Source organism: Anopheles stephensi, chromosome 2 (assembly GCF_013141755.1).
Source record: "Anopheles stephensi strain Indian chromosome 2, UCI_ANSTEP_V1.0, whole genome shotgun sequence".
Lineage (NCBI taxonomy): Eukaryota > Metazoa > Arthropoda > Insecta > Diptera > Culicidae > Anopheles > Anopheles stephensi.
In genome coordinates this window covers 77,231,072-77,246,606 of record NC_050202.1, presented here as the reverse complement: position 1 = coordinate 77,246,606, position 15,535 = coordinate 77,231,072, and the positions used below count along the sequence as shown (strand labels likewise).

Here is a 15,535-nt window from a genome sequence, read left to right as displayed (position 1 = left end):
TTTGGGGTTTTTTCTTTAAAATATCTAACAATTATCAAATTATTATTACATTAAATATGAACTCACAACATATTTTTTCATTCTTCACTGCGTCCCAATCATCCCACAAAATACCCACTGTGCTCGAAAAATGCGAATAAAAATACTGCTCGAATCGATGTCATGCGGATTGCATACCCTGTGGCTGCAATACAGTGCGACGATTCGAAACAACCGCTCGAACCACCAGTAAGCATGATGCAATTTTATTTGCCAAACATCATCCGTCGTTTTGTCTCAATCAGTAAGCAACCAAGTGCTTGTGTTTTAGGAAAGAACGTAAAAATGGAGAAAAAAGAAGCAAAATCAAAAGAAAATCATCGAGGCATCAGCAACCAGCACATCGTACTAAAAACACCGAAAGGTACACGAGATCACGGTCCAAAAGCGGCCGCTATCCGGCAACGGCTGCTGGACCAGGTGGTTCGCGTGTTCCGAAAACACGGCGCCGTAACGATTGAAACCCCGGTCTTCGAGCTAAAGGAGGTGCTGACTGGCAAGTACGGTGACGACTCGAAACTTATCTACGATCTCAAAGATCAGGGCGGTGAGCTGCTTGCCTTGCGGTACGATCTCACCGTTCCGTTTGCCCGGTACGTTAGCATGAACAACATTTCCAACATCAAGCGTTATCACATCGCGAAGGTGTACAGGCGAGATAATCCACAGATCACGCTCGGTCGCTACCGGGAGTTTTACCAGTGTGACTTTGATATCGCCGGAATGTACGATCCGATGCTACCGGATGCGGAGTGTGTTAAGATTGTGTGCGAAATCCTCGACGAAGTCGGCGTTGGCGAGTTTATGGTTCGACTAAACCACCGGAAACTATTGGACGGTATGTTGGAGGTATGCGGAGTACCGGCGAAGATGTTCCGTGCTGTGTGCTCTTCCATCGATAAACTGGACAAGACACCGTGGGATGAGGTGCGACGTGAGATGATCGAGCAAAAGGGTTTGGATAGGGAGCCGATTGATCGAATCACACCGTACGTAACGATGCACGGTGGGTTGGAACTGTTCAAGCAGTTAACAGAAGATGAGCAATTGAAAGCGAATGCAAACGCTTGTGAGGCTTTCGAGGATTTGCGGCTGCTGTTCGAATACTGCGAGATCTTTAAGATCTCAAACCGAATTTCCTTCGATCTTAGCTTGGCTCGTGGACTGGACTACTACACGGGTGTGATATACGAGGCGGTGCTACTTAACGACGATAGGGAATTATCAGTAGGCTCTGTAGCCGGTGGCGGACGGTATGACAACTTGGTGGGAATGTTTAATCCCAAGCGGAAACAACAGGTCCCATGTGTTGGAGTATCGATCGGTGTAGAACGTTTGTTTTCCGTGCTCGAAACGCGTGCCGTCGACCAGATTCGCACCAACGAAACGGAACTGTACGTAGTATCGGCTCACAAAGGGTTGCATCTAAGGCGGCTTGCGATACTAAACCAACTGTGGACCGCTGGCTTTAAGGCGGAACATTCGTACAAGCGGAATCCGAAGCTGCTTGCCCAGCTGCAACACTGTGAGGAGCATCAGATCCCATACGCCATCATACTGGGTGAAGGTGAGATGACACGCGGCGTCGTAAAGCTTCGTGATATATCCTCCCGGAAGGAGGTTGAAGTAACGCTCGACACACTCATCGAGGAGCTTCGCTGCCGACTTTCAACCGAACTGTAAACTCGTACGAGGATCAGAGAGTCCGCCTTTCGTGCAAGAGTATGTATTCTTCAATCTAATGTCAAGGGGAATAAATGATCCCTATTAATGTTACTGCAATGTAAACGTTTCAGCTCCACCACGGCTAACGGAAAGCGTTCCACCCGGCCCTCGCTGTTTCCGCTCGTGCAGACAACGAATTTTCACTTCAAACAACTTTCTCAAATCGCTCCACATTTCCAGCTGCTGGACACGATCGTTCTTGGTCGCGAGCAGCATCGTCCTTTCCTCCGACAAACGTTTTATCGCTGCTTCCTGCTCGAGTATCTGTTGCGAAAGGGTTTCCTTCAGTGAAACTCGTTCCCCGTTTCCGGCAGTGGACATTTCCTCGTTGACCTTTTCCAGCAGTAGCTGTGATCGTTCGTGTTCCATCTGCAGCTCTTGCCACTCCTGCTCGAGCTTGTGTATGGCGCGCTCCGTTTCCGTGATCTTCGTCTGCATCGTGGCCGATTCAGCATTCAGCGTGGCGATTAGCGCGTCGTACGTCTGCAAATAGAGAAAGTAGGCTCAATAGGAATGCACCTTCTGCGTGTTGCTTCACCGATCTTTTTCAAAGGGATTTTCCCTTTGATTCGTTTTTCCCAACATGTCAACCGAAGAAAGTGAACGATTTCACCTTACTATCCCTCTTCCAGGAATAGTCCGGTGTGTCAACCGTAGGACGCCGGGTTGTTCTTTGTAGAAACAATTTGGTCTGGTGTACCAACCATTGCAACTTGCACAAGCTTGCACCGGGCTCTGTGTACAAATTTCGTCCCCTTTTTTTCTGTTTCTCGTCCTGCAAAACCGATCAATCTTTATCCGTACATAATAGCACAGCAGCTATTTTTCTTCTCCAGCTTGCTTGTCCACCTTGATCCTTCTTCACATGCAGCGACCCTACTCTAGCCGAAAGATCAGGGAAAGATCGAAGAAAGATCGGACAAAAAACTGCAAGAAACTTAGCCGACGACCTACCTCGGGGTTTTCAGGCCGACCGGGACACCAAAATCAATAACTGCCTCAAATCGAAGAGGGCATAAAACTTAACAATCCCATTTCCAGGTAGCACACGCTCACTTGGATCGGATCGTTTTTGGTTGTTTGGTCGTTTTTCTTATCCTTCGGTGGTAAACCCAACTTTGAAGGGGTGGATTTCTGTTCTTCTCCTGTAAAAATCTTCATGAAAGGTTTCGGTTTGAGATGCAATTTGCACCAAGGAATTTAGAACTGTTTTTGATGGTAAAAAATGTAGGTAAAATAAAGATCGCTATCTTTCCCAGCTGCCTAATGGTTCAGCTCTGATAAGATAAGAGTTTGATTTGGAAACAATTAAATGTTGGAAAATATTCTTATACCTTTTATTTTAATATTGGTGGCAGTTTTTTTCCTGTACATTTTTTGTTGGCGGAATTTAAAAATGGTACAATGGACTTTCCACCAACTTAAAAGACGATCTCTAGTCTCTGTCCGTAAATCGGTCTCGTACCTGGAATGATCGACTGTAATTGGTTTCACGTCCCGGTTTCTACCCAAGAATCGAAGAGGTTTCTTCTCTTGGATTTTTTAAAAAGAAACGGACATATCCCATTGTAAGCATTGGGCTTTTCACGTACTTAATTGTCTAACGAAAACAAGAACAATTCGTTTTAGCTCTGACACACAAGTAATTTATTTAAAACATCACCTGCAACACACCGTTGGTACCTGGCGCAGTTTTCCCTCTGCTAGGTCTACTACCCCAACCAAATCCGAAACGGGTGCCTGTGACCAGTCTGATCTCTCCCTGGAATAAATATCACAATCTGTTTACGTGCTGTTCTGCGAACGGCTGCCCCGGTATCAGCTCAGTGATGAAGAAGCGGCAACACGACAATCCCCCGAAACGTATCGATCTTAACTCCCTTCGATAGAATATCTCCCGCCTTGGCCACACAAACGTCAGACAGTCCGGATACTAGCAGCAGCTTTTGGGTGGTTACCGGTGCCTGATAAAGTACCGCCTGCTCAACAAACCGTCGCCCAGTAAGGACTATCTCGCCCTCCTCCACACCAAACGCTTCGATCAGCATTACACCGCCTTTCGTGATCGCACAGTTGTCCGGTTCTCTGGTCGACAGCGTAACGTGCTGGTTGATCAGCAGCTCCGTACCGAACGGAGTCGCCTCCAACCTGGGGAACGGTTGCTTATACTCGTTCAGCTGATTCTCCACGATCGCACCGGTCGTGTCGTCGATCTGCGCACCAATCTCCTCGAGCGTAATCGCCGAGTTGGTGCTGATGCTGCGCAGGATCGTGTCCATCTGGCGATCGAAGTGAAACCCGTTCATGCGGCACATCGGTCCCGCCTTCATGTTAACCTCCTCGAAGTGCAGCAGATTGTGCACGTTGTAGTCGATGAGCTGCGAACCGTACAGCTGGGAAAAGTCCGCCACGAACGTGTTTAGCAGCTGGCCCGCCACGAACGTGTTGCACTCGACGAAGAGCTCTCCACTGATCAGGATCCGCATGGCCAGATGCAGGTACAGGAAGTGCACGTAGTACCTGTGCGGCATGTGCTTCTTCAGCACGATCGGTGAGTAGTACAGCAGGAACTGACGCCAGTCGTACGCGTCCCACGCATCCAGCTCTTCCAACGGCTTGGGCTTCTGGCGAAACTCCCGCGGACAGTACTTGCCCATCCCAACCATCTTGCTCGATATCCGCTGGAGCGACTGCTTGTTTAACCGATAGTCCAGCTTCCCCGTCATCCACAGGCTCATCAACCGCTTCATGACACCCTCACACACCACGTACTTGTAGTCGATCATGAACTGGGACTTCAGGTCCAGGTTCAGCTCACCCAGCACCGCCACACCGACGTGATGCCCGTTGATCAGCCCGTACACAAAGTCATCATCCGTGCGCAGCGTGGCCAGGTTAGCCGTCGGTGGAAAGCTGGTAATGCCCTCGTTAAACTGCAGCTGGCCCTTCTGATTGCACTTGCTGCAACCGAACTGCGAGTTGGGCAGGGCCGTGCAGGTGATCAAGCTGTTCGCAATCGGATCGCACAGCACGGCCCGTATCGAGAGCAGGTACGGGCGGGATTCGATCTCAAACTTGCGATTCTCCAACTCCTTCATCTCGTCCACCAGCGGGCGCAGGATCTCGTTCGCGATGGTCGGCGTAGGAAACGCACCCTGATACACACCGATCACGAACGGTTCGTCCAGCTGTATCGAGAGCTTGCCGAGGATGATCAGGTAGTGGGGCAGCTGGCCGGTGCCTCCCTTCGCTTTCTCCGATTTCACCACATAGAACGCCATGTCCATGAAGAGTGTCTTCATGTACCAGTGGTTGCTGTCGTCCACAAAGCGCTGCAGATAGTTCGTGATCGAGCGCCTGATACCGAAGGATAGATACCGTCCAACGGACATTGGAATTACGTCGAAGTTGTGGTAGGTCGGTGGTGCACAAAAGCTTCCCGCATCCGATTTGGACGAGAGGGACAGGTTGGACGATGAGCTATCGCTACCGCTGCTACTGCTGCTCGACAGTTCCAGCCCGTTGTCCTTCATGATCGAGAGCAGATCCTTCACCATGTCTTCCGACGGATTGTGCTTCATGGTGAACTCCTTCAACTGGTCGCGCAGCGTCGGTTTGTTTGGGCTGTACTCGCGGCAGGAAAACTCTATACACTTGACCGCGTGTTTGGACGCCTGCTTGCACTTGCCCGCATCCCGCGTCACGGTGTAATTCGAGCAATAGTGATACTCGGCTTTCGTTTTGTTTCGCTGCAGCTCTACGATCTCGTTGCGAAAGAAGCGCGTGATCGGCTTGGTAACGTTCTCGTTTAGCACAGTTAGAAGGTTCAGCTTCGCCATCTTCTTCAGCGATCGATTGATCCTCCGGGGTAGCTCACCACGCTTCATTTCGTTCGCCCAACTGTACACTGTCCGACACGAGAGATTTTTCCTACTTCACACAACGGCTCACAGATCACAGAATCACACTGGGAGATCACACAAACGGGAACCCGGCACGGATGCGTCCGCCTTACACCAACACCTCACTCTTGTGCTGCAAAACATTGACTGCAGTGCAGAGGCTACAACAGCGGCCCGAAAAGGACCTGACCTCTTCTTCTGACATCGTTTTGTACCTTTTTTTTCCCATCCCGCTTACCGTTCGTTCGCTGTACCCATTGCCAGCTACCCGTGGCATAGATTGCCACTCTAAAAAGGACACCCGAGTCGGGGGATTTCGACAACCGATCGGGCATGTTTCGATGTGTGCAGTGCATCCGAGCCACATCTGGTCGCACTTGCAGCCTCTTTTCTGTTCGTCACTGGCAAACCACCCGGTCTCCTATTCTCCCTAGCCCAAGAACGGATCAAGCAACAAAATGAAGCGTTCGAGAAGGTAAAAAACGGCGTCCCGAAAAACGTTTCGTGTGGAAGAGGATGCGAAACGACAAATGTACAGTTGCGTGGAACCGCAGTTGGGCTGTGGAAAAAATCCGGCACAGGAAGTTCCATCCTAAATGGATTGCATTGTGCGGACATTTTGCTGTGTGCTGTTGCAAGATCGATCATTCTCTTGCTTAGGAAGAAATGTAGGACGAAGGTTGCGAAGGCCAACGTAGGTCTTCGCCGAGCTATCAATAGGCCCTGAAGTATTCCCAGCCAACTAAACACCTAAATAACCAATTACAATACAACTCACAGCTGTAAAATGCACCGACCATCTTTAAATCATCATTCGACCTTGGGCAGAATGCATTAAGCGTCGTAAAAACAGGTGGCGAAACCATAAAATGCAACCATTTTGTCACGGATCCATAAATTTCTCCGTTTGCATCGAAACTCGCCACACTCCGGAGCGCTCGGAGGTACGGCTCAGGTACGGGCCCCATGGGCGACCATGGGGGGGGGGGGGGGAAATGGAAACCAACATTGAACTTGACGACGATGACAACCGCATTAAAGCGAAACCATTCGACCACCACCACAACCTACCTGCTTTTTGGAGTCCATTTCGTCTTTCAGCTCGATGACACGTTCCCGCAGTGGCCGTAGCTGCTGCGAAAGTGGCGTGACGCGTTCACGGGCGGCCCCGACCGCCCTTTGAAGGCCATCGACGAGCCGCGCCAGCTCCGTCATGCCCCGTCCGGTAATGGGCGATTCCGTGCGGCGACCCCCGTCCCCCTCACCGACGTCGCTCGCCCCATCTAACCCACCGCTCGGCCCTAGCGAAGACGCTTCGTCGTCTGTCATCTGGGACAGTGTCGACGATAGGGACGGGTCCTGCGATTTGAGATTTTCCAGCGTCTGTGTCAAATCGCTAACTTCCGCCTTGACCGCGGCCAGTTCGGCACGCTGCTGCTTGTACACGTTGCTTTTGGCGCGCAGCGTGTTTACGAACTGCTTCAGATCTTCGCCCCGCAGTATCACCTCGCCGACGGTTTCCTGCAGCTGCCGCTGTCTGTCCTGCAGCTGGCGCTCTACCTCGCGCAACTCCTTCGTCAGCTGATCGAGCTGCTCGGCGGCGGCTTCCTTGTTGCGGGCCACCATAGCCGCCTGCTGCCGGAAAGGGCCAAGCGTATCGTTCTGCGTACTGTATTCGGCGAGCCTCACCTCAACCAACCGCTGAATATCGCGATTCAGCTCGTCGATCTTCTGCTGCAAATCCTGCAAATCGCCCCGACTTATGTTCGGCTCATCGATCACCTCCTGCAGCGTTTGCACCTCGGACCGGCGCTGGTTTAGCTCCTGGGGCAACTTTTGCTGCACCATAAACTCCAGCACCTGCGTCTCCTCGATGATGCTTTCCATCAGATTCTGGGGCGTCGCACCCTGCACCGACATCTTCGCATTGTGCAGCTCCTTCTGCAACCGCTCGTGCACCATGTTCGCCCGATTGAGGCCCTGCTTCTGCTCGTCGATCTGCTGCAGCAGCTCCTTCTGGCGCTCCTTCTCGATCCGCAGGCTGTTGGCCGCCTCCAGCAGCAGCTCCTGCTGGGGCACCTTGTCCAGCCGGGCCTGGGTGCGCTCGATGCGTTTTTTCACGTTCTCGATCTCCGTCTCGATCGCGCTAATGTCGTTGCGAAGTTCGCGCGTCTGGGTGCCCTCGTGCACGGATTGCTCGTACGCCCGGTGGGCATCCTTGAAGTCGTTCATCGTCTCCAGATATTGGGCCCAAAGGCTGCCCAGTTCCGGCATCGACATCGCCTCCGGCGGCAGGTCCAGTGGAATCAAAAATCTTGAACAGAGCAAAAACGAGTGGTGAAACCCACCGCCACCAGGAAGCCAAACGTGCACACCACCGAACCAATCGAACTTGGCAGAGGCCACTTGAATCAACGGCAACGGGGTTGCCCTACTTACTTCGCCAGGTATGCGGCCTTCTTAACCCTCTCACGGTTCTCGAAAATCCAGCGAAGGATCGGATGGATGAGCTTCTTCTCGCCCCGCACCATCCCGCGCCGGAACGCACCCGGATCGTCGATGGCTTCCGCCGGCCGGTACTGTACCTTACGCAGCGCCTCCATCACGAGCGCATTCGTTTCCTCCGGATCGGTTTCGCGCACGTCCAGCTTGTCGATGGCACCGAACGCGTGACACACGTCCACCAACACCTGCAGCAACGATTCCGGCGACAGTGCGTCAAAGCTGATCAGATTGTAATCCGTCTCGAGCAGCTTGTTCAGCTCGATGACAATTAACTTTAAACCTTCCGTCATGATTGCGGCACGATTATGCGTGGGAACTGCACGGAAAAACGGAACGCTCGCTGTGCGATCAAACACTAACACCGGAGTGTCAAAATCGTGCCCAAAAAGGACCACCACACGGCGTCTCGCTTTTGCACGGTCGGTGAGCGGTGCTTTGTTTGTTTGTTTACTCCCGGGCGCGTTCCCATGGTAACGGAGCGTGCGTTGTCATGCATCGCGCACTGCCCGTTGATTTGTTTTGGTGAGGCAAATCGTACGGCCACGTGACCCGAGAGCCCGTTGTGGTGATTTGTAAACAAGCGTTTGCAATGAAGCAAAAAGTGAAAATTAAGCTCATCAAATAGCCGCAAGAACATGATGGAGCCTTTCGATCGCTTTGCGCCAAATGACTTCCTCCCCAAGCAGTCAGTGTGCAGGCAAACAACCTGCCTACCCTGTGATCGATGAGCGGTTAATGATATTTTTTACTGTCGTTGAACTTTATGCACTCGTCTCTCTTTTTTTTGTCGGTCGTTTTAAAATGAAGATTAAATTCAGCTTAAAACAATCGCAAGAGTACGACGGAAGCAATGCTTCTTGAAGGAGACAAATTCTTCTGCTCATTGGAACCTTCAATTTGACTTCAATTTTAAACTGTTGCAAAAAAAAAAAGTTAAACTGACTGCAAACACACTTGATTGCACTTGAAGCTAGTCTTACCGGCCGTATATGTTGCTCGCCTAACACATATCCTTTCCACGAGGACGTCGTGTGACGTCGTGTTTCCTTCAGCAGCGTTGCTATCCCGCTGCGAGGATCGATTACGTATGGGCGACGCTAGATTTGCATACCTTGCCCGTCACCCCCCTTTTTAAACATCCGACTCCGACTGCGACTGTAATCCTTTTGTTTTGAACCGTACCCACCCCGATTGGCTGCGACAAACGCCCAATGGCACAAAAAGGTGATGTAGGGATTCAGAACCGAACCCCGCCTGCCGACTGATCTCTGCCGTTAAATTAATATTAATGCTCATCACAGCACTGGTCAGTTCGGGCGGGCCGGGTGCAAAAGATACCCACTCGACAAGGCGTAATGGCAGGCCGTAAGTTTGGCCATGCATGGCGCGTTCGGCGTTTTTTTTTCTCCATCCGAAAAAGGTTTTTTTAACGATGGATTTCCAATTAATCGACAGTGCGATGGAACGATGATGTCGATTAGTTGCTTCGCGCAACTAACGTTGAATTGTTCTAGAATTCTAGAATAATTAATAGAATGGGAAAGGAGTGCGTCAACCCCGATACGATGTGTGAGTCTCCATCGCAATAACATGTGTTTGGTGTCACTTTGTATCACATGAATAAAATATTAAACAAATGTAAATTAGATTAATTTATTATAAGTACATGCAACTGACCAGAATAATGCTTTAATTAAAAAATAAACCAATATTGTTTTAGTATGCAAAAATAGAACGATTCAAACACAATCACTTTTCATCCGTCCCACAGCAGCTGGTGGAAGGATTTGCTTTGCCACCTACATACCGTCGATCGCTTTCATTCATCTTTACACCAGCACGGATCGGAAGAAAATCGATACGGGCCAATCGCAGACCAGTGTCCAAACTATATAAGAAACGCTCGTCCTGCCCATAGATAAAACAGTTGCAATTTAGTGATAGTACAGTGAACACTCCATTTTCTTTCCAGCCAAACGCGAACAGTGAAATCATCATGTTTAGGTTTTCCTTTTTCTTTAATCTCATCTGCCTGTATTTGGCCATCAAAAGTGCACTGAGCGTAGAGGTTGATTCAAATGTACTTCCTGCGTCTAGTAAGCCATGGAACCGTCCAGCTAAACTCTGCATGGAATACCTTTCACAGGATCAAAAGTTTGCGGACCTGCAACCGTCCGGACGTGCGGCGGCGCCGGATGCCAGTGCGACAGATGCTACCGACGGCGCCTTTAGACGGGAGGAAACTGCCGACGCACTGAGCAAACGGGCTGCCGCAATGTGGTTCGGACCGCGGCTCGGTAAGCGAACCATCGCCACGGACCTGCACGACGATCTGGTGGAAGAGTTCGACAGTGAACCGTTGGGCTATGCTGGGGAACCACCGCAAAGGCTGGCCGCCGAACTCGTTCAGGGTGCACCGTACCTGGTGCTGCTGCTCACAGCGAAACCAAGCAAACCGCAGCCAGCATTCTTTCACACCACCTCACCACGGCTCGGACGGCGCGATTCGGTCGGCGAAAATCATCAGCGGCCACCGTTTGCACCACGGCTCGGACGAAATCTGCCCTTCTCGCCACGGCTAGGGCGGGCGTACAACGGTGGCTACCCGCTACCGTTCCGCTTCGAAGCGTACTGATGCCGATGCCAACAACGCTGAACTGTGACACGGTGTGTGCCGTATGGCCTGTGGCTGGCTTACCGGCGGTGGAGTTTATCGGAATTAATTGATAACAACTAGAATGGCTGGAATCCGATAAACTCAACTGGCCGGTAAAAGGGCCCAACTAACTCCGAACGAACTGTTACTGCACGCTCTACTGTAATAAAGTATTACGAATCTCCAAAACTTCAAATCATCATCTCACCAAACTGGACTGGATGTTTTCAATGGGACTTGGTTGGGCGCTGCTGAGCTTTATTAAGATCATATTACATTCTTCCTTATCATTAGCTTAATTTCATTCGGCAACGAAAAATATTATTCCATCGTAGCAATAACCAACAGTAAATTGATAAATTACGCCTCCATTATCCAATCAACCGATTGATGCACTAAATAACGCATCCAGCCTATTAGTCAGCTCTTGGGGGGAAAACCAAAACACTTAAATTAAGAATAAAAAATCAAATTAAACCATATTTGATTGCTCTAAATCACACCTATTGCGGGGCTTCCGCATCACAGCAGGATCCGTAACACATTCGCCCCAATGTGTGTGTCCTTCTGGATGAATCCGCCAGATCAACCGAACAAAGCATATCTGCACAAAGCAATCAGCAGCATTGCTGTCATCGATCAATTGCAACGAAGCCGATCGGGTGTTGCGCTTCGTTCTATGAGCACCGCTAATTGTAAACCATTCGATCGGGTAAAACCAATTTATGGCACCACCACCACCGGGCCCGGGCCGGTTTGCCTAGCCGTAGTGAAAGGACGGCCATAGCTGCGACCATTTAATTGATTTGATGCTTCATTGACGCGTGTATCGTAAAATGTAAACGAGAACTAAATCGATTCCATCGGTGTGCATCGTGAGCAAAACAAAAAACTCCCAAAAATGGTTGTTTTTGCCACCTGTTCTCGGCCTGGTGGTTTCACGACCGATCGACGTGTTTATCTTTATCTTGCACGACTCCGACGGCCCTTTCAAATTCATTCATAATTGTTTAATTCAAGCCCCAACCAAACTTGTTGTAAGCAATACCAGTTCCATACCGAAATGGAGGCGCACCGGTGTCGTTTGTATCGCTTTGCATTACCAATTAATGTTTTTCGTATTACCATTACCAACCAACGGCGACCAACGGTGAGAGGCTCGCGTGGCGCAGAACATAAAAATTTGCGCCGGTGACGCGGAAGGTGCGTCATAGAACTGCTGAACCATGCCAAAACTGTATGGCACGGACCAATTGCATCAGAGATCGGGCACCCCACGGCACCAGGCAACCAGTTCCAGTTCCTCCACCAGTATGATGTGTCTTTGTTCTATCAGGCATCAGGCTCTACCAATTTGCTCGTCCAAAGCGCAGCGCGGCAACAACATTCCATCACTTTATGGCACGCGCCGTTAACAACAAAAACTGCACGCCGAACAGGCTGATGCAAATCGAGAGGTTACAAATGGTCAAGGGGCAGCATAATGCCGGATCCTTCACGCCCGGGACGAAACACCATTCTAATCTCGTATCTCGCAGTGCCGATCGGTCGCTAAAACCCAAAGTCGCTACAAGTGCACTATTTTCTTCACTTCCCTAAACCGCATATGGGCCGTTGCACAGGTCCGCTGGCTAATCTTGCTGACGTTGACCCTGAATTTAAAAATCTGTACCATAGTACCACAAAAAAAACCCCAAAACTAAAGAGCTCCTTCCAGTAAAACAGTTACTAGTCAATGGACTTTATTAATCTACCGAACCATTTTTTTTTCTTCAACACAGAGAAAATAATGTCCAAGGCGCGTGGATGTTTTTTTGTTTCCCCCCCCCCCACCCCCCCCCCCCCCCCCCCGGTGCCAAATTCTTAAACGATCATTTTGAATGATCAACGGAAAAATAGAAGGAAACCAGAACCGTGGGCAGACAAAAAAACAAGCAGTACACCCAACAAACAACACGCAAAACCGGCAGCAAGGAATTTTTGAAGGACTTTTTACTCATAATCTTTTGTTGCGAAATCGTGAACAAACAAACAAACAACAACAAAAAAAACGAATCCCCTAGACTTGTTCCTCCAAAAAGCCGGACCAGTCATTGTGAAAGGGAACTAAGCCCGGCTCCAAAGCACACGCCGTCAAAAGCAATGCGTTACCAAAAACAGCTTTATCCAGGGTCAGTATGGTGCAAGTATTACCAAAAAGTTTCATCAACAACACTTTAACTTTAGAGGATTAAACTTCACAAGGATTTAACGTCAGCCAATAGTGTATGGCATATCACAAGAGCTCACTCAATTAGCGAAAAACTTACCAACAAAACAAGTGATCTTTTGCTGCACATTCCTGTAAAAGCTGTCTAACTTATCGCGTACCTCGTTCAACACCGTCCACTAATCGCAAGGGGCAATCAATCAAAATTTGAATTTCGACTTGCGTCGCGCGCGGGCCAAGGAATCGGGCCAGCATCTTGTTATCCTCAACGATGGTAGCGTTGTCCCTCTAGCACTGGCGGCCCAAAAACGGGTTCCAGACCGGACACGCAATGGCGCAAATTTATGGCTGGTAATAGTTTCATTTGTCTCCTTGCCACCCCCTATCGTCACCCCCCCCCCCCCCCCCCCCAAGAGCTCTTCCGCTTCCATCGCACAAGGATTCTCGATCGGTGGCACCACCGGCAAAAAAACTAGTGCGGCGCGTGCCCATGATTAACATTTTGACCATTACCTGGGCGGATTAATGGATCGCGACCAAGCGGCCGACGAGATTGCGTCCCCCCATGCTTAGCACGCTTCTGTCACCGGGCGTGAAAAGTGCTGCAATCAGCCAGTAAGGTTAGAGCTCATCAGCACCCATGAATGTTTGATACGTTCGCCTGCAAATCGATCGTGCGATCTCGTGCAGTCGCGATAATTGCAATCAATGTTGCACTCTGCCGGTGCTTCTCATTACCCACCACCGTTTACCTTCGACGCTACAATGTTTTACCATTGTGACAGATCGATCGCTGTGGGGATTCAAAAGCGCTCCTTTTTTTGGGGCGGGGGGTTGCTGCTGTGGTGCTACTACAACAGCTAATTTATGTTCGTACGCCTGTCAGCAAGGCACGCTTCCGATGCCAATGTCGGGGGGGTGCGCTGTTTGACCGAATCACGATAGTGTTGGGCAGGTGGCACGCTTCCTAAGCATTAAACGTCCCCAACTGGTTCGATCCAGATTCGGCGAACGGAAGAAGTTGTGAGTGGTGCGTGCCAAGACAATGTGAAAAAAGTGTTTCGTTGCCTTTATTCAGTAGTCTCGGCCAAATTCTCGAGCTCGAGCTGCCCGGAGATGTGAGCACCCGGTAGAACAGTTTCCGTCCGTAGGTTTTAAATCTTTGCACAAAAACAATTAACGTACATATTAAAATACGTTTTTAAAACAGGTTACGGTGTGGTGAATATTCTTCTAAGGGGAAAAATAGCCTCCCAAGCACATAGTAGCAGCACACACAAAGGTTTTAAGAGTAACCGTGGCGCTGGAAGAACCTCTAGCAAGTACCTTTTCACACTGATTCAATAAGCGGTTTAGTGTGAAAGGGTGATTGGCAAATGCATCATCATCATCATGATGATTGATTATTCATCGGCCATAGTTAGGGCTCTGTTCTGCTGGCCAATGATAAATAGGAACGTTCTGGAGCGCACTTTTTTTTTATTGTACTGGGTTCGCTTTTCATGCATTAACGTGCTCGCGTGAATCCAGTCACACACACTAAACCTTTACTACGAGACATTTTCTCTATCGTAACTGTCAGATCTTGATCGTCAGGAGTATCAATTATAGCTTTAAGAATAAAGTTTCATCACTGATTAAACCCTTTCATAAATCAATCATCTATCTGGACCCGAAAATCTTAAGCAAAAGAACAAAAATGCTGCTAATAAACTGTACGGTAAGTGGCCACAGAGCAGCGGGAATTAGTTGCAATCCTTGAACGTGCGTGCCCGGCACGTTAAAAGTCAAATCAAGCGAACTTTACTGCATCGTTTACACGTCAGTACAATTGCATAACGTGCATTTTATTGCAGCATGGTAATCTTTTATTACAATGTTTTTTTAACGCTAGCCTACGATTTCAAGGTGCAAAAAAGGGAGGGTTTCGTTCAAATCGGCCCCACGGCAATCGGTGCTGGGCCGTTTTGTATGCAGTGTTTCTTTACCACTGTTCAATGTAAAGTCTATCTGAAGTTCACGTGCATGTAAATCATCCGAAGCGATGAGTTCCTAATTGGGGTTTGATAAATTTATTGCCACTTTAGTTTTGCCATCTCGTTATTACAATCTGCAGTAGATGAGTTGATCTATAATGCTTTATTGTATTTTTAATTTATTTTTTTTTTCTTGAGTCTTGCTTCTGAAATTGCAACAAAAAACAGGATTCTTATTACTTGCAAGATAGAAAGAGATGGAACATAAAGTGCAAATGATTGTCATGCCTATGTCGGAGGTTGCCCACGCTTCATGAAAATGCATTTTACACACCTGGTGTGCGAGCCTGTCGTCAGCCACATGCAGCACACGAGCGCTCATTCACAGAAGCTGTAGATCGATAGATTCTGGGATCTGGCAGAAACAGGCTGTAACACCTTGTTCGCTTGATATCGCTAGATAGCACTGTTCCAGTGAACTACTTCCATTTTCGCATCTACTTGATGTCGTTACATAAGGTGG

General features: G+C 49.2%; 3 protein-coding genes across 5 annotated transcripts; 2 read left to right on the top strand and 1 right to left on the bottom strand.

Annotated features, from left to right (window-relative positions):
- Window positions 1-61: 61 nt before the first annotated feature.
- LOC118505338 (histidine--tRNA ligase, cytoplasmic-like) lies at window positions 62-2,282 on the top strand. The gene is made up of 2 exons (XM_036040992.1): window positions 62-1,761; window positions 1,836-2,282. The coding sequence occupies exon 1, from the start codon at window positions 163-165 to the stop codon at window positions 1,720-1,722; it is 1,560 nt and encodes a 519-aa protein (XP_035896885.1). The 5' UTR covers window positions 62-162; the 3' UTR covers window positions 1,723-1,761; window positions 1,836-2,282.
- Window positions 1,736-9,321, bottom strand: LOC118505336 (intraflagellar transport protein 81 homolog). 2 transcript variants are annotated; one of them, XM_036040990.1, is made up of 4 exons: window positions 9,152-9,321; window positions 8,106-8,356; window positions 6,738-7,980; window positions 1,736-2,247 (listed from the first exon to the last, which is right to left on the bottom strand). In XM_036040990.1, the coding sequence occupies exons 2-4, from the start codon at window positions 8,267-8,269 to the stop codon at window positions 1,813-1,815; spliced, it is 1,842 nt and encodes a 613-aa protein (XP_035896883.1). In that variant the 5' UTR covers window positions 8,270-8,356; window positions 9,152-9,321; the 3' UTR covers window positions 1,736-1,812. The 2 variants fall into 2 exon arrangements, with proteins under 2 accessions (XP_035896883.1, XP_035896882.1); XM_036040989.1 differs by lacking the exon at window positions 9,152-9,321 and having other exon boundaries at window positions 8,106-8,559.
- A 764-nt stretch (window positions 9,322-10,085) lies between these two features.
- Window positions 10,086-11,039, top strand: LOC118505339 (PBAN-type neuropeptides-like). 2 transcript variants are annotated; one of them, XM_036040995.1, is made up of 2 exons: window positions 10,086-10,239; window positions 10,318-11,039. In XM_036040995.1, exons 1-2 carry the CDS (start codon window positions 10,168-10,170, stop codon window positions 10,804-10,806), a joined length of 561 nt encoding a protein of 186 aa, XP_035896888.1. In that variant the 5' UTR covers window positions 10,086-10,167; the 3' UTR covers window positions 10,807-11,039. The 2 variants fall into 2 exon arrangements, with proteins under 2 accessions (XP_035896888.1, XP_035896886.1); XM_036040993.1 differs by having other exon boundaries at window positions 10,086-10,251.
- Window positions 11,040-15,535: the final 4,496 nt, after the last annotated feature.

Bases quoted from the DNA above. Each gene is read 5' to 3' on its own strand.
- LOC118505339 (XM_036040993.1), top strand. From the start codon at position 10,168: ATGTTTAGGTTTTCCTTTTTCTTTAATCTCATCTGCCTGTATTTGGCC. The intron at 10,252-10,317 runs GTACTTCCTGCG...TACCTTTCACAG, and splicing joins GCGTAGAGGTTGATTCAAAT to GATCAAAAGTTTGCGGACCT.
- LOC118505338 (XM_036040992.1), top strand. From the start codon at position 163: ATGCGGATTGCATACCCTGTGGCTGCAATACAGTGCGACGATTCGAAA.
- LOC118505336 (XM_036040989.1), bottom strand. From the start codon at position 8,461: ATGACGGAAGGTTTAAAGTTAATTGTCATCGAGCTGAACAAGCTGCTC. The intron at 7,981-8,105 runs GTAAGTAGGGCA...GCTCTGTTCAAG, and splicing joins AAGGCCGCATACCTGGCGAA to ATTTTTGATTCCACTGGACC. The intron at 2,248-6,737 runs GTAGGTTGTGGT...CTCTATTTGCAG, and splicing joins AAATGGACTCCAAAAAGCAG to ACGTACGACGCGCTAATCGC.